Source organism: Ceratotherium simum, chromosome 26, assembly GCF_057802395.1.
Source record: "Ceratotherium simum simum isolate JZ-2026a chromosome 26, ASM5780239v1, whole genome shotgun sequence".
Taxonomy (NCBI): Eukaryota; Metazoa; Chordata; class Mammalia; order Perissodactyla; family Rhinocerotidae; genus Ceratotherium; species Ceratotherium simum.
The window spans coordinates 35,259,243-35,277,511 of NC_141925.1; the positions used below are offsets into that span (position 1 = coordinate 35,259,243).

The 18,269-nt window shown below is 46.8% G+C and overlaps 1 protein-coding gene across 2 annotated transcripts in view; it reads left to right on the forward strand.

Annotated features, from left to right (window-relative positions):
* Positions 1-18,269, forward strand: part of SDK1 (sidekick cell adhesion molecule 1) — a 917,991-nt gene that overhangs the window by 798,380 nt on the left and 101,342 nt on the right. For both annotated transcript variants that reach the window (XM_087417496.1, XM_087417497.1), the window contains 3 exons: positions 6,085-6,200; positions 7,729-7,918; positions 10,039-10,137. In XM_087417496.1, coding sequence (XP_087273622.1) covers positions 6,085-6,200; positions 7,729-7,918; positions 10,039-10,137 — 405 coding nt within the window. The remainder of the gene's footprint in view (positions 1-6,084; positions 6,201-7,728; positions 7,919-10,038; positions 10,138-18,269) is intronic.

The window sequence follows — 18,269 nt, forward strand, 5'->3', positions numbered from 1 at the left end:
TCATAGAAAATAAAACACTATGATTGAGGTAAAAAGCAGTATAGACACTGCTAAAGAGAAAATTACCAAACTGAAAGCTAGATATGAGTAAATAATTCAAAATACAACACAAAGACATAGAGATTGAAAATATGATAGAGAGGTTAAAAGACATAAAGAATAGAATGAGAAGGTCCAACGTACATCTAATAAGACTCATAAGGGAAAGAGAGATGAAATGAGAGTGAAGAAACATATGGAGATAATGACTGAGAAATTCCAGAATTGATATAAGGCATTGTTTCTCAAACTGAAGAAGGATGAATCCTGATCAGAATAAAAAATAAATAAATCCACACCAAAATGCATTGTGCTGCAGCAGCAAAATACCACAGCCAAAGAGAAGATCCTAAAAACATTTGGAGTGAAGGCATCTTACCTACAAAGGCAAGATGATTTGAAGCTGACTTCTCAAGAACAATAGAGGCCAGAAGACAATGGAATAATAATCTCAAAGGGGCTGAAAGAAAATAACTGTCAACCTCAAATTTTATACCCAGCTGAATTACTCTTCAAGGATTCTGTTTGGAAAACAACAAACTAAATATTATGTAAAGATGAAGAAAATTTCATAAAAAATGAAAAATAATATTGTTTTAATAAGTTGTCAAAGAACCCTCTTAAAAAACAAAGTAAACCAATGGCAAAATTGCTGAGTTGAGACTACATTTTTGTAAAAATCTTTCCAGCTGCTGCAAAGCTATTTTTATAGTAGTCAAGAGCCTGCAGAGGATGTCACTCTGTGTGTAAACTCACTCCAGATGTTTTCTTCTAACCCTGTTCCCTACAGACAGTCTTGTATCATCTCCTTCACCATAACTCTGAAGAGACTTTCTTGAGCAATGTTGTTGTTTATTTTTGTAGGGATTGCTATCTTTTAATTAATATTGAGGTATAGATTTTGTATCTAAAAAAAAAGCGTAGTGTGTTTGTTTTTGTCTTGGTTGACAAAAACCAACACAAAGATATGTATGTATGGCTCGAGGAGAAGCACGTGTGGCCCTGCAGGACCACTGGATCAATTTCAGCATTGTCATGTTCATCATTCACTTGTTAACAAAGTTTTTGATCTAGAGGAAGAATTGTTCTTACAACTTAGGCTTTGCTTTGTCAGCTATCCCATTCTTTCTTCTTTTGAGGATTATGGCTTACAGAAAATCATTTTTTAGTTTTTTCTTAAAGGTTTGTTCATTTAGAAATTTTGGTTCAACACTTATCTCCCTGAGAAGAAAAGAAGAGCTTTGGTTCAGCAGGTGTTTTCATCATAAATTGAATAATAGGGTTATTGACCTTCATTTCATGATGTGGATAATTCAGACTTCAGATTTTTTTTTTTTTTTTGTGAGGAAGATCAGCCCTGAGCTAACATCTGTGCTAATCCTCCTCTTTTTGCTGAGGAAGACCGGCTCTGAGCTAACGTCTATTGCCAATCCTCCTCCTTTTTTTTTTTTTCCCCCAAAGCCCCAGTAGATAGTTGTATGTCATAGCTGCACATCCTTCTAGTTGCTGTATGTGGGACGCGGCCTCAGCATGGCCAGAGAAGCAGTGCGTCAGTGCATGCCCAGGATCCGAACCCGGGCTGCCAGTAGCAGAGCATGTGCACTTAACTGCTAAGCCACGGGGCCCAACCCATGACTTCAGATATTTTTAATGCTAGAAGAGTGGGCTCCTCGGGACCCCTCTTGGGCTGATCTCTCCTCTAGGGGTACTGGTGCTCAAATGTTGGTCCCCTCCACCTGGCACATTCTCTGGCACCCCCTCCAGTGTTGCTGGTCCTGTAGGGCTTTGGTACCTCCACCTCTGAATGGAGCTTCCAGTACCTTCTGCTATAGGAAGCTCCTTGCCTATGACCAGCAAGCCCCTCCCAGGTGTAGCAGTTCTGATGTCTTGCCTTCCCTGGTTCTGCTGAAGTTGGACACAGACATTCCTCAGCAGAGAACTCCACTCCCTCAGGGAACTGATCCTGCCGGGCACTGCTTGGCATTTTGAGGTGTGGGCGGAGAGTCGGGGGAGGTAGGAGAGCATGAAGGGATTTCCAGGGCCAGTGGTAGAGGAGAATAAAACTGCAGACTCATGTCTGGAGTAAAGCATCACCTCAGGGAAGATGACTGTACCTTGGTACTTAAAAATAGCACCGTATAAAGGTGTGCTGAAAACTAGTGTTGGAAGCATGGGCAGAACATTTTGAACAACTACTGTTTTGGAGTGTGATCCAACTGGTTTCATGACATCTTATAATTTATTGTGATATAAGGATAAATGAGGCCTTAAGAACCAAAAGAGACTGCATGAGGAAGAGCAGCCAACTGAGCAGTGAGAAATGCTGGAGAGGAAAGAGAACAAATGGAGAAGGAAAAATAAGTGCTTTAAACGGTCTTGCTTTTAATGAAAGTAGAATTTCTAAGACGGTCTCAAGACTTAAGATGTCAGGTTGGAAAAGGAGTTGAATCTGCCTCAAAATAGATAATGGGTAAGATTTTTCTTTTTCAAATCTTAAAAACATAAATACTTGGTAACTAAATGGCAGATTTTATCCTGGTGGAACTGGCATCGGCTGAAATTTTAACCCTGAACACTGCCATTTTCTCTGCCTTTCTCCTCGTTAGCGGCCCAGCCGTGTTGTAAGCGCCGTGTCTGAATGGCTACAGTTTCCAGGTTGCCCTCCTTCTTCCGGGACGCAGATGGCCCTCCAGTAAATGGGTGCACATATTACACATGGCAGAAAATCAGCTAGTACCGGTAGATCTGTATGAGAATTGGGCACTCACTGTTTCAAAGTAAGTTACACGCAGGAAACAGTTAAGAGGAGGTAGATCAGTTGTGTTGCTATGACAGTGGCCTGTCTTTTTACAGACAGGAACAGAGGTTTTAGAACATAGCACTAATACATTCAGCATACAGTATGTTTGGTGTTCTCATCTTATTCTAGATAAAGTCAGAAAATAAAGTCAGGGAATTGTAGGCTTACATTTTCTTTCAATGATAGTGAGTACTTTAATTCATGGTTGATTCAAGGCACCAGTTTATCACTCATTTTTTAGTGAAATAAGCATATATGTAAGCAGTTTTCTGGTAACTGCCATGGTGGAATTTAAGACACCCCTTGGGGGCCCTGTGGGAGACACAGGGAACATGAATGAGTGCTGTGGAACCACCGTTGGAAGGCACTGGGGACACAGAGAGTGGCATGTGTGACAAGCATCCTTCCCTTTCAGGGAGGAAACTTAAAATTATAAATATTCTTTTTCTGTGACGCTTAACTGCTCAAACAAATTATAATTATTTTGTTGAATGACTGAATAACTGGAAGAATGACTCTCAACTGACATATTTGGGAATAAAAATTTTATCTCCCAGGTGCAGGCTGACCAGCATTCTCTCTCTCCAGAAGTACAAGAAGGGTGCCTATGCTTTGTAGTAACAGGCATGACCAGGTGTCTTTGCTGTTTTACGGGCACACTGGCTGACCTGCACGGCAGCCGATCTAATGCCTGTGTTCTGAAGAAGGTCAGCACAGTAAGGAGAGAACGGGAGAGGGAGAAGCCGCTGCCTCCTGGGCTGTCAAGGCAGGGAAGTCGCCCTTTCTTGGGGCTGGCAGCTGAGGTCTTTGCCCTTCAGCATGCCCTCCATGACTTCCCCCTCTAGGGGCGCTGACACCCCCACCCCAGGCTCAGTGTTTCCCCAGCATCTTGTCCTGTTAAGGCTGCGACTTCGTGTTCTGTCCCTCGCCTTTGTCCACAGAATCTCCTGGTGTGGTAGTGACCCGGTCAAGCTTACCAAATAACCTAACAGCACTTCTTCCACCACTCGCATCAATCCTGGCACTTTTTCTTAAAGACTGTATTAGTTTCTGAGAGCTGCTGTAACAAAGTACCCCAAGCTGAGTGGCTTAAAACAATAGAAATTTATTCTCTCCAAGTTCTGGAGGCCGGAAGTTCAAGACCAAGGTGTCAGCAGGGCCGTGCTCCCTCTGAAGGTGCTAGGGGAGGATCTGTTCCAGGCCTCTCTCCCGGCTTCTTGTGGTTCCTTGGCTTGTGGCAGCGTAACTCCAGTCTTCCCATGCCGTTCTCCCTGCGTACGTGTCTGTCTCTTCACGTGGTGTTCTTCTTATAAGGACCCCAGTCATATTCAATTAGGGGCCCAGTGTCCTCCACTATGACCTCATCTGAACTAATTACATCTGCAACAACCCTATTTCCAAATAAGGTTACATTCTGAGGTATCAGGATTAAGTCTCCAACATATGATTTTTTGGGGAGACACAATTCAACCCATAACAAAGACCAAATCACTTTGGTGTAGAAAATCTGTGGATCAAACGTTGGAGAGCAGTTTTACTGTGCAAACCCACATCACTTTCTGTAATTCAGACTAACTGACCAACAGCTACCTTCACAGTCTCTTTGCTACAAGGAGAAAGTACTTATGAATGGGTGAATGAATGGGTCTGTGGATGGAGGGTAGAGAAAGCCCCCTGCTTGAGTGTTCCTGTTTTGGAAGTGCATTCACACATCTCACAGTTCATAGAGTCCTGGTAGGCCTGCCAAGGAGAGAGGAGACTGCACTTCTGTGTGCCGGGCACTTCACGGCGTTCATTCCATCCTTTTCCCACAGGGAGCGTGGTGAGAATACCACCGTTTCACTTTCTTCACAACACATAGCCATTGATCACCTGCTAATTGCAAAGCTGAGTGCTGGGCACCAGGATGGGGGAGAGAAGATGGGCTCAAGGACATTGGTGGGCTGGGCTTAACCATTTCACACATGGGACAACCAAGGCACAAAGGGATATAGCAGTTTTCCCAGGTCACACAACTCAGGATTCTCTGAGTCTGGTCTTGCTCCAGAGCCTGTGAGCCTCTCACTTCCCTGTGTGAGCCTCAAGATCACCCAGCGTCAAGTGGCAATTTTGCCACTTAGTAGTAACCGAGGGCAGGTCACGTGATCTCTCAGATCCTCCCTTCCCTCACCTGCAGGGTCGTCTTGACGGTTGAATGAGAAGGTGCCAAGTCCTATCACAGGTTACATACTCGTGAAAGGCGGTGAACTTGAAGTGTTTCACCTCCCTTTTGACTATAGTGGAGGGTGGTGTGATCTTCAGGCCACGGCTGCGGGCTGCCCTTTGCTCGGTGCCTGTTCATGAACAGTGCATCCCCCGACTTTGCTGGAGGACTCTCCAGATCCATCTTTTCCCATCATCTGAATGATGTTTAAATGAGTCCACAAAAAAATCATCAAAGCAACTTGAGATTATCTAGAATATAAAGTCCTTACTTTTAAAGTTTGTTGTCTTTATACACATTATATCTGAACCATTGCAAACATATCAAGACAAATTAGTTCAGTGACATAACGTAAACAGAAGAGAATGAAACCATTATCTTATGTGCACATGGGTCAAGAATCGCACAGCTTGCCACCATAGGCCCATCTCATTGTAAAAAAAGTGTTCATTTAAATGGAATGTATGCAATTTCCTCCAGCCTTGGTTTCTCCATCTGTAGAACAGGGTAATAATACCTACTTCATTGGGTTATTGTGGGGATTAAATGCGGTTGTGTATCTGAAGACACTGAGCACAGGGATGTGCACATCATTGGCACGTGGTAAACCTTCCCTCTGCTTCGTGTGGACCACACATCACCTCCTCTCCAGCCCGCCTGCTCCCCTCACAAAATACCATGTTTAGAGGTGTCAGTGAACTGGAGTCTGAAGGCGAGGACTTCCCATTTGAGATAAAAGTCTGCTGTTCCCACAAGTTAATATAAAACGAGACGGAGCACGTTCTCTCACTGGGCGGACTCAGGTAAAATTGAGCTCCTCAATACCCAGGATTTGTGGAATTTGTTGCTAATATTAAAGAGATTTACATTTCTGTTATACCCCTGCAGTTTAATCTGATCTCTACAAAGTACTCAGAACACATTGCTATTTCAAGGAGAACTTGATTATTTGGGTAAAAATTGGACCTTTATTGTAGGATCCTTTAGACTTTGGTGCCAATCTATTTAACTCATTTAAATCTGTTTAACTTGTTCTCTGCAGTTCCTTCAGCCGCCCCAGAAAACGTGTCAGCAGAGGCTGTCAGCTCGACCCAGATTTTACTGACGTGGGCTTCGGTACCCGAGCAAGACCAGAATGGGCTCATCCTGGGCTACAAGGTATGTGCTAAGGCGACCTTCCTTTGCTTGAGCTGTGACGATGCCATCTCATGTCACTCACCCAAACCAAGGAGCTTGTATTTTCTTCCAGATCTATACACTGGCCTGTCTCATGGTTTTCCCATCAGTTGTCTCATCTAAGCCTCACTGCAGTCTGGGGACTAGGCATTGGTAGAACCTCTTAACAGAGGCCAACACAAGGCACAGATAGTAGCCAGCTACGTAAACTCTGAGCCTCTGTTTCCTCACTGGTAAATGGGGCTAATAATGGTAGCAACCTCCGAGGGTTGATATGAGAATGAAGTGGGTTACTTTATAAAGTGTGCCTTGCTCGTGCTAAGTGCTAAGTGTTGTTAGATAAATGCATGCATGTCTGCCCATGTGTCATCACCACCCCATTCAGTCCTAGGCAGTGCCATCAACAGTAAGGGTCACATCCCAGCTTCTCCGGGAACCGTTTCTGAGTTTAGTCTTACGTGCATTTGCCCAGGCCCTTAAAAACCTACTTCTGTTTTTGTTCCATCACTCAGGGTGACAAGCCCGTCTCCCCCTTCTGCTCCTTAGCTCACCGCCCCCAAGCAGCAGAATGAATGGTCCTGGATCTGGCCAGCAAGCCTACACTTGTCCCATGCGCTGCTGCACAGATTTCCAGCCTGTCTCCTCTGTACTTTCCACAATTTAGATCCCTATTCTGTTTTTCCCACCTGTTTTCATGGCTGCCCCTCCGTGGGCATTCTCATCGCTCCCTTCTGGCTCCATCAGACATCGTGATCCCATTAGACATGGCGATCCCACTAGACACGGCGATCCCATTGAGTGGGTTCAGTGAGCAAAACTCCACCACATACCTGGGTCCTGGAGAAAAATGCTTCCTGTGTTATTTCCAAAATCCTCCCTGATGACCCCCTTCTTTTACAGCCTTCAGAGTCACTAGTCTTAGGGACCAGTTCAGAGAGAGTGAGCTTCGAGTGGGGAATCAGGAAATAAGGAGGAGCAGGCGGGGAGTGGAGGAGAGCATCTCAGGATGGCTGTGTCTGCAGCGTGGGCAGCAGCAAATAGGCCAGGGGGCCTGCAGCCTTAGGTCAGGTGGAGAACAGCAGCTCTTCCCAGGCAGGAATCCAATTTCCCTATAAGCTGGGAAACAGAGTGAGCTGCTGGCTGCTTTGTGGGAAGCAGAATGTCTGTGTTCATACTTGAGTCCTCGTTTCAGTGGCTGTTTCTGGCGTGGCTGCCATTGGATGCCTCAGATCTTGCAAATTATGGCCAGGCAGCCAACTTGCCCAGCCATTGGCTGGGTCATGACTCCAGCTCCCCTTCTACTGTGGAGTACAATCGCTTCCTCGCCATCCTTCCCCTAAATGCCAGCGTATAGAAATTAGATCCCCAGGCCTTCCACACAGCTGTCCTGGGGGAGAGAACACAGTTGGCTGGTCCTTGCCTTGTGATTGTGAACCCCCCGTGCCCACTGAGGCCCCTTCCTAGCACGCTACAACCCTCTGACCACTGTACTTGTATGTTGATAATTCAGATTCTGTTCCGGGCCAAAGATCTGGATCCTGAGCCCAGAAGTCACGTCGTGCGAGGGAACCACACGCAGTCGGCGCTCCTGGCGGGGCTGCGGAAGTTCGTGCTATACGAACTCCAGGTGCTGGCGTTCACCCGCATCGGGAATGGGGTGCCCAGCTCGCCCCTCATCCTCGAGCGGACCAAAGATGACGGTACGCCCACGGTTTGTGCCTTGCTGTCTCCCTGGTTTGCTTTAACACTCCAAACAGTTGGGATGGTTGTCATTTTTAACTTGATTTTGACATTACTTTTTTTTTCTTTTTTCGGTTGAGAAAAACAAAACAAAATTGTTTTTCAGTCAGTGAGAGTTTATATGGCCAATTTCAGCCTGGAGTGAATTTTTACAGCCTAATTATGAACCTATGCAGAATTTCCATCATAACTCTGCTGTAGGCAGTGCCATAAAGGCCGGGCGGGCTGGGGCCGTAAACTGTAAGGCCGCTGCTCTCAGTGGTGTCTGCACAAATCTGCTATAAACACCCACCCCAACCTATGCGCCCCGATTCTCTCTGTGCTGCCTGCTCTCATCATTTGCATAATAAGAGATAATTAGAAGTTCCCATATAGAGTGTGGGGTGTTCGGGGCTTCCAGGGAGCCCGGATCCTCATGTTTCCAGGCCTCAATAACAAGTGCGTCTTGGCAGCTTTGTTTTTATGGACGTCTAAATCATCAGTAAATATGGTCTGCCACTTCGCAGACGTCAAACACTTAAAGGTTAGCTCCTTTACATTTTCATTATTAGATAGACTATGACAAACATGTCAGGGGGAAAAGTACTGAGCTTCCCCCAAAAACCACCTCAGGGGTCAGAAGCGTCTGACAGAAAGGAAACAACCGTAGATTTTCTTAAGCATCTTTACTGACGTAACTAAATTAGCCCCCAAACAGACTCCAAGTGCTGAGTTGAAACTTTCTGTTTTACTCCAAGATAGCACCATGGCTGGGCCTCACCTCAGTGAGACGAAAGAGCCCGGCAAACTGTTTTGTTGGTCCTGCCCTGAATGCAGAATCTCAGGGCGGATGGGTATCGGAGAAGGGAAATGTGACCTGAAGGTTGTTCCTTTGCAGAACTATATGAAGCTATAGTGTGTCCCAGGTTACACAAATGAATGTAAAAGGGGCGTTTTAGAAACTGTTCCTCAATTATAGTTGTGTCTTCCTAGAGTGTAGGTCGGCAAGTCACAGAATGATTTTTCCTCTTCTCTCTCGGTCCTAATGTGAACATGTTTTTCCTCCCCCTCATTTCAGTGTGATCCAAATGGTCAGCCTTGGGCATGGCACAGGGAATGGTGCCACGCAAGACTGACGTCAGAGTTTGCGTATTTTCGAATTGGTCCTGGCCTATGAGCCCCGTGGCCTCCTTCTTACGTTTATTTTACTCAAACACAGGAGTCGTAACACATGTTTAAAATTTAAAATACTGTTCTCAGCTTAATAGCTAGAGGCAGAATTCAACATCCCTGGAATGACTGTAACACACATTTTATTTTTGCATTGATTGTTCCATGCCCATTGCCTCTTGCCTGGGAATCAATCAGTTATTGAGTTCCAACAAGAAAATTCTGATACTGGCCACACACTTACTCACCTGTCCGTTTAAGTAAATACATTTTACGAGGGCTATGACCTTATTAGTCAATGGCGCCACAAGATGTATCTGCCTTTTTAGTTATTGGTGCACTGTACCACACAGAATTATTATATGCATTTGTGAGCATCAACTCTTAATTTTCTAGGACAATGCAGGAGAGGAGTAGTGTGCGTAAGAGAAAAATCATTGATTATACACATTTTGTTTTGTCAGTAATTATAACCTCTATGTAGAGTTGGGAGGGACCTTAGGCCATCTCATCTATCTAACACCTGCTTTGCAGATGTCAAGCCCAGGAAAGAAATCAGCTCAGATGGTGAAATCTTTACTCTCAACTTGGTGTACACTCTGCGATGCCATTTAGCGACTGGTCTGCCAGCTTCACGCGACTTACACTCACAGGACTCCCAGAAGAGTTTACGAGCACTGCTTTTCAAAACTTGGAAAGCAGATGAGCTGAATTCAAAATAAGGTCTTTTCTCAAAGTGATTAGGGAGCCACACAGAGCCAGTTAGATTCCAAAAGGCATTTGCCCAAAACTTCGAGTGTTTCACCCGTGAACAGTGTCATCCATGGTAGTGACTGTGCTGGCTAGCCCACAGAATCCTATGCAACCTTGTCATGTGCCTAGATAACATCGTAAGGTTACCTGGATCACGAGTTTTTTTTTTTCCCTTCAGCCCCAGGCCCGCCGGTGAGGCTCGTGTTCCCGGAAGTGAGACTCACATCTGTGCGGATTGTGTGGCAGCCGCCGGAGGAGCCCAACGGCATTATTCTGGGTAAGCAAGCGGCAGTGGTTCAAGAGTTCACAGTTCAGAGAGAAATAACGATTAGGTGGATTTCATCTCTTTTTATTAGATGTCTAAGAGGTTAAAAAAAAAATCCTGTCTACAGCAGCCTGGCGTTTTCTGAACTGAGAGATGGTGGACCCAAACCTCTGCTGTTTGTGAGCTGTGTGCTAACGTTTCCTTGCAGATAGAAATTTACATTTTGTTAACCCAGAATTTCTTCCATGTGTTCATGGTTCGCAGCAATACCATCTGTAATTGACCTTCCCTTCAGCTCAGAAATAAGTAGGCTATTTTGATGTGTATTTGGAAAACAACAGGCTAGTTTTTCACAGAAGATATAGACCTGGGCTCTGCTCCCAAGTTTCTAGAAACATCTTTCTTCTGCTACAGGGCTTTCACCTAATCCTTTTAAGAAGTTTCCGGAATGAATTGTATGCCTTAGGTCCCAGGGAAATTGTTTACTTTTCACTTTTCATTCAGAGGGGCAACTCTGATAACATTGATGAAACGCTTTAATTTTTCCTAGTCCCCAGTTCCCCAAAGGCAGTAAATTAAAAAAAAAAAATCATCAGTTCCTTTGTGTATTCACTCTTTCACCATGACAAACCAAGGGCCTTCTGCCAGGCATCATGTGCATAGAGGGGAGTAAGGAGTGAATGAGACATGCCCATCCTCGAGATGCTTACGGCACCATCCGGGAGAGACACAGTAATAATACGACGAGTTGGGTAATATGTTAGACATTTCCCCAAATGCCCCGCGGGCAGCTCCTCCTGGGTGAGGGGGGCCCGGTGGGTGGAAGGCTGCTTTCGGGCTGGATCTTGTGGATAAGTGGCTTCTGAAGCCTTGGCGGAAGGGAAGGGGGGTGTCCACTCAGCCTGAACAGAGTGCCTTTTACCTGTGGGAGCGTAGACAGACCCAAGACTGGACATGTAGCTGAGCCGGGCTGGGAACAGCTGGGAACGCCCTGCTCTGCCGGGGGAGGAAGTGGCCCATAGGCCTGGACTTTTAAAACTAGGCATTTTAAAGGCAAGGGCCCCTGGTATATTCTCCAGACCCAGGTCAGCACTCACATAAGGTATTTACTTAATCCTCACCCAGAGCAGACCCCCAAATGTGTTAGCTGGTGTCCTAGATGAGTTACCATAAGATTATAAATCTGAGCTTACAAATAGGTAGTGAAATTCACCACTTTTACTTGCTCTTGATGTTAGGATTCTAAGATTTGGTTTGAAAAAGGGTCCACTTCATTAAAAAAAAACATTTTGAAAATCTGTGCTGAGGAAGCAGGGAGTCACCCGAGGATTCTGAGCAGCAAAGTGACATGATCAGATTTGTCTTTTGGATGGTAACCGGGCAGCCATGAGAAGGGCCAGAGGAAAGGCAAATATTTATCAGGTACTTGCCTCGTTAAGACGGGGCCTGGGGCGCTCCTGTGTCATCTCCACAGGAAGGCTGTGGCCCTCTTCCGTTTGACTCTTCCTATCTGCGATTCTTGGGGTTGCTAGATAGAAGTATTTTGCTTTGAGTACAGTATTTCTGTACTCAGAAACTGCAGGTTCTTGCTGCTAAAATCACGACGAGCAGCCATAGAAGCCTCTGTGGACGTGTACATTTCAGATCCTGTCCAGCTGGGAGGGGATCGCAGGCACGTCTCAGGCCCTGCGCTGTGAGCTTCACACCCCGGGGAGGGAAATAGCCTGCAAAAAGCAGATGGCCTCATGAGAGGGTTCCTGGAACACACACTCAGGCAGGGCCTGCCCTCACCACAGCCCCCAGGCTGCAGCCTTTTCTGGAACAAACAGGGCTAACATCTGATTACCTAGGGACGTCCCCAGCATTCTGTGAAACAGGAAACATTTTTAGAGCACAAATGTGAAATTGCAACCTGTCACTTACAGTCCCAGGAGTCTTCAAGCACCGTGTTCTCTGTGAAGAAGCAGAGCCTCCCCGGCTACTGAGGAGGGAGCCCCTGCCCTGTCCTGGGCCTTGCAGCCCCGGGCTCCCACCGCCGCCTCTGTCAATGCTCTGGGCAGGTCCTGATTCTCTGATGTCTCTGTGCCTTCACCGTAGCCATCCTGGGCTGATAAGAATCAGTTCTGACAGTAAGACTGTAGGGAGATGCGTAGGAGGAAAGTGCATTTCACGTGTGTTTCTCTCTTGCCATGGACAGACCTGCACTCTGATTCTGAGGCCATGACTTTGAACTATTCATCCAAGGTCTTCCTTGCAGACATGCGGAGTTCTGGCCTCAACCAGCACTAGGAGGTTATACTTGCCTGGTCCTTTGCCAGGAAAGACCCCTTCCTGGGCCCCTCTTCTTCCTGCAAGAATCCCATGAGATGTCATCGCTACCTACGGCTCCCTCCACACACATCCCTACCTGGGTTAGGGACCTCCCCTCTGTGCTCCCCAAGCACCTGTGCCCACCATCATAGTGTGTGTCTCGCTGTCCAAATGAGACCAAAAGCTCATTTTAAAATCTTGTCACTTACTTTTAAGGGGGGGTGTCTCTAACGTTTGTTTTTCTGATTATAAAAGCACCTATAAAATGATAATTCAGGCCACGGTGAAATACCGTCTCACATTCATCAGATTTAGAACCATGGAGGGTTTGGTAATACCCAGTGGAGAGGAGGATGTGGGGAAATAGCATTCTCACACTCTTGAGAGGAATGTGCGCTGATATAGCCACTGTGGAGAACAGTCTGACACCATCTAGAAAAGGTGACACGTCAGACTCAATATCCCAGCAGTTCTCCACTTCTCGGTCTTAAACCCTGGAGAAATTCCTGCACATGGACACCAGCAGAAATGCACAAGGACATTCATTGCAGAATTGCTTTCAATAGCAGGGAAAAAAAGAACTGGAAAAAATCCAAATGTCCATCAATAAGGCAACGAAAAGGTAAATTGTGGGCTATTCACACAGCAGGAAACAGTGGAACAATTAAAATAATGAATGAGATCTACATGTATCAACACGAATAAATCTCACAAATATCTGTTGAGTGAAAAAAAGCAAGTTGCAGTATGAGAATGTTTCTGTATATTTAAAAAATTCTACAGACATTACTCTCTATCACTTATGGGTGTAGTAGAAGTGTAAAAACATGGACAGGAATACACCCCAAACTGAGAACGGAGGTTGCCTCTGTGCGTGTCTGTGTCCTAATCTCCTCCTCTTCTAAGGACACCAGTCCTATTGCATTAGGGCCGCCCACATGACCTCCTTTTACCTTACTTACCTCTTTAAAGACCCTGTCCCCAATATGTTCACATTCTGAGGTCCTCGGGGTTGGGACTTCAACATATGAATTGGGGGGGACACAGCTCAGCCATCACATGTCCTTTGACCATCTTCCTCTTGAGGATTCACCCTTTCCTTACTGATTATTAAGTGCTGTTTATGCGTTGGCAGCATCATACATACCAAGTGACGGAGCACCCTGACCATGAGGTCAGAGTCTAGGTTTCGTGCCATGACACGGGGTAGGGACATTTAGCTCCATAAATATTGACCAATATGATCATTAAGAATATTAACTGTCATATATGTTGTAAAAGTTTTCCCTTTTAATTTTGGTTATGGTGACTTTCACATACACATTACGTTTTCATGTCATCAACTCTGTCCTCTTCGTTGTGGATCATGCAGTAGCTCCCATATGCCGACAGGCCTTTGTGGGCTGGGGTTTAAAGCGCCGCCAGGCTCCCGACAGGGCCACCGTGTTTCCTTCCGTTCTTCACCCTCCCCTCCCCACCCTGCATTTGGAGTGACGTAGCGTGAAATCCACATGGCAAGTACTCTTGGGGCACTGTGTCCACACAGGACATCATGGCAGGATTGTAGCACGTGGGGGTCAACTCGAAGATCAGCCACTCCAGGTTGCAGAGGGTAAGACGCAGAGAGAAGAGGCCGAACAGCCACATGGCCTCACCTCTCTCAGGATCTGACTCAACCAACTGTTTTCCAGAAGCATCTTCTGACAGCCCCAAGCAGCAGATTCATCTTCCCCCTGAGTCCCCAGGCAGTTATTTTCAGCACAACTTACATGGCACAAATCACAGCAGCCTGCTTGTATTCTCTCCGTGTTTTAAACACTGCATTATGGACAGGCCAAATGGCAGAGTGGGTAAGCCTGCAGATGCAGCAGCCACGCTGCCCGGGTTCTGTGCCCCAGTTTCCCCATCCCTCAGAGAGGAATAACACTCTCACCTCCCCCGTAGGATTAGATGAGTTGTGCATGAGGAACTTAGAACAGTGCCTGCCACATAGGAAGTGCTCAATGAATGTCAGCTTGGATACCGTGGTTATCGGGGATATTTCATCATTTCTCTTGGACAGAGGAAGCTGGAGGCCCTTCAGACTCCGGGGCTGGTTTCGGGCCTTCTGTATCACCTGAAGGCTGAGCCCAACACCAGTATTTACTTCATCTTCACCAATGGTGTGTTGCGTGGATTTGTTCTCCATCACCCTGGTTGCTGGAACAGAGGGTTCATACTGATGAGAGAGAGAGAAAAACCTAGAAAGGCAGTTTAGGGCCAGGTTACAGGATACTCCTAAGGGGTGTTGAGAAGTTTGGATTTTGATCCGTATCCCTGGGGGTCATTGTAAAATCACAGGAACCCAGGTAAGGAGAGGTTGGTATTTAAATATTCCAAGCCTTCCAACCACGGCAAAACAGATGCTAGATAAGACAGTGCTGTCTACCTCTAAGGCAGAAAACATCACATCTGAACCTCTTTTGTTGTAATGGCATTTAGTTGTAATTGTAACAAATGTTGTCTGGGTAACCTGTCACCTGGATATTATTACAGCTAGCACACCAAATTGTAGATGCTGTAGCAGAGATGGGAAAACAATTTCTAAAGATTCAGATTGGTGTTCACAGGGGAGAAAGGAAAACATCCTTTTGCGAGACTCACTCTACATCTGCAGACCTTGAATCAATGTTCCCGCTCTGGCAGCGTGGCCTTCTGAGTACATAACCGCCTCGGCAGCCCATGCTTTTGTAATCTATATCAAAACATGTTCTTGCATTTCCAAAAGAGATTAACAGCATGAGACACCGGCAGGCACCTAGAGGGAAAAACACTTGCTTATTTGCGTAAATATTTTACTATGGAGAGCTTTTAGCATTTCTAGCCTTCCTTTGGGGGATATGGGGGGAGCCACCTGAGTCCCACGTCCCTCCCTCACTTGCCAACACTCCGCACTCCTGTAAATGCTGTTAAGTGAAAGAGATGTGTGTGCTCCTCAAACCCAGAGGGGCTGTCCGGGCCAGACGCGCCAGACCTTCCCCCACCTCACCTCCACCGGTTAGACGTCTTCCTGCCTCCCTAGGGCCTAACATTTACCTTTAGCTTATTACAAAAGGGTGTGCGAAAACACTGCTGAGGATTAGGAGCTCAACGACTAGAATCCATGTTTGCAAATGCATCATTTTCATCCACTGTTGCATTTGTCTGTTCCCAGCCCTCAAATGGATAAGCTGTAAAATCAACAAGCCACACAGCATCCGGGCTAGGTGGATGCTGGCCTCCCAGGGCGAATCAGCTGCTGTAGGTTCTCTGAACAATTAATGGGTGTTGGTGGGGGTGTTGTCATGCATACCCACCGACTGCGGCTATGAGGGGGTCAGCAGCACCATGCCCCACGCAGCCTTGGCTTCGGGAACCTGAGCATCAGGGCCTCAGTGACGTGTCACTGAGCAGGCAACTCGCAGACTGAAGCCCCTGTTTGCCCAGGAAGCACACAGTCCATAAAAGGCTCGCGCCGACCTACAGTGTCTGTACCCAACTCTCCAGAATCGCTCTGGGCATCAGTCTATAGTCAACCCTCTGACAGAGGCAGCTGGGACTGCCCCCACCTCTCCCCCAAAGGCTTCCAGTCTTGAATCTCCTTTTTGCATCTCACATGGTGGATGGTTCTGGAACTTGTCTCATGTTGGCAGCACGCACCCTTTTTCGATTCTGATTTTCCAGGCGCGCAGCGTTTCCTGCATCTTCTGCGCATGTTCAGAAACAGCTCAGGCCGCTCTTACTCCACAGTTTGAATCTTCACTTTGGATCAGTGTCACTCGTACTTGGCCTTACCCCTCCGAATGCCTGTATTATCTTAATTCACCCATAACCTTAAAAATCGGGCTTCTCTTGGGCCGCATTTTATGCCTACTGTTGATGCCGCTTATCCCTTCTTTCCTAACACACAGCGCAGTCTTCTGACCTTGCATTGCTGAAATTCGACAAGCTAATGTTTCTGATCTTGCTGTAACCGTAATTACGTAACTAGCCTTTTCCACTAAAACGCTCTTATCTCTCAACACTGTCCATCATTATTCTCTAAAAATGCAAGAACTAGCACTCAGCTGCTTGTTTTTGCCATTCATGTGCAGAAAAAGACTCTCTTCTATTGTCCATTGAGTCTAGAATGTTTTAAAAACATGTCAAGGTAAGATAAACTATTAATCTTTGTGCTCAACAGACTACAGAATGGGGAACAGAGGATAGTATCCTTATTTCAGGGCAAATAATAGCAAAGTACAAATATGACTCACAAGCTGAAGGATTTTCTCTCAGTGGCTCGTTGTGGGAGCCAGATCAGAAAAAGAAAGAATAACCCAGATTTCCTGCAATTACACAAAAATGACACTGTGCTTTGCAGTTTACATACATTATCTCACAGTCATCACCAAGGCTGTACAAGGTGGCTATGACCATCTCCTGTTACAGTGCCAGGAGCGACAGGTCAGAGGAATCCGGGATGCTTCTGCTGCAAATACCGCCTGTTCCACTTAGGCCTGGCAGCAGTGTAAGTGGCAGGTCCACACGATGGAATGTTATAGTCATTAAAACTCATGTTTCTGAAGGAAAAAAATGCTTTCGATACGTGGTGAGAAGATAGCAGGATGAAACCCTGTATTTAGAGTAAAATCAGTTTTGTTTCAAATTCATACGCATAGAAAAATGATGACCAAGAAAAGTGCCTGAGACAGTAACAGTGACTGCCGGATGGTGAGGTCAGCTTGTCATCGATGCCGTGTGCGGTGTCCATTCATGGCGCCTAGCACTCGCCACCCCACAGCCCACCCTACAGCTTCCGAGGGGCCAGCCCCTGTGGCTGTGCCTGAGAGCTCCCTCTGCGATTGGGCAGGCATTTAGGGGAGCTGCCCCCCGCCAGCAGCCTTCACCCCATGACTGCTGGAAGTTGGTGGGTCAACGCAGCAGCCCCCTCCATCCACCAGCTCCAGAGCTCCCAGTGGGATGGAGCATCTGGTGCCCAGAGGGGTCACTGCTTCATAGCTCACTTCTGTCACCTCGTTCCCTTCCCGTCCCACTTCTCGGCCCCTCTCTTCTGTTCCTGGGGTCGCTGTTCAGTTTGGGCTGTCTTGGAGCTGACCGACCCTCAGGACGGAGGCAGAAATACCAACAGAATGGAAAGTACCTCGTGTGGGGCAGACCCCCCAGGCCCCTCTCCACATGCCTGTCTCTGCTTAGCTGGCTCAGTGCCCATCTCCTGGCCAGCCTGGCCAGCAGTGACTCATGGCAGGCCCATAGAATGTGACATTCAGAGTCTCCCTATCTTTGTGTCATTCACTGTCCTGGCGACATTTACCCTCCCTTGGTGTTCGGGCCTTTACAGACAGCAGAGCGCTCTGGCGTGCGGCTTGGCTGAGGGCTGCTGTCCACTGAGGAGGGTCAGCCAGCCTGCTGCTCGCAGGGTGTCCGTCCTCTTCTCAGCCTTCAAGCTGTGGCTCCAGGCCCTGCTGCAGGGCGCTTGGGCCCACCTCGCCTGACCTCCTTCCTGATGCAGGTACCCCGAAGCTCTTCAGATGGCCCCGATTTCTTTGGCCGCTTTCTGAGAGAACACGTCCGCTCCAGATGGAACCATCCATCGCCCACAGAGGTTCTGCTTCACCACTACACCTGGGTGGGAGCCCCGGCACCACGGTGTGCCTCTCGCAGTTTCTAAATGCTCTGCGATTTCTTCCACTCTTTCACGATCACCTTGAAAATATCCTGTTGAGCAGCCAAACTGTTTGCTGTTTTGTCTCCCTTTTCTTCAAATTGTCTGAATCCTATCATTTTAGAGCAGGAAGGAGCTACGGAAAACAGCA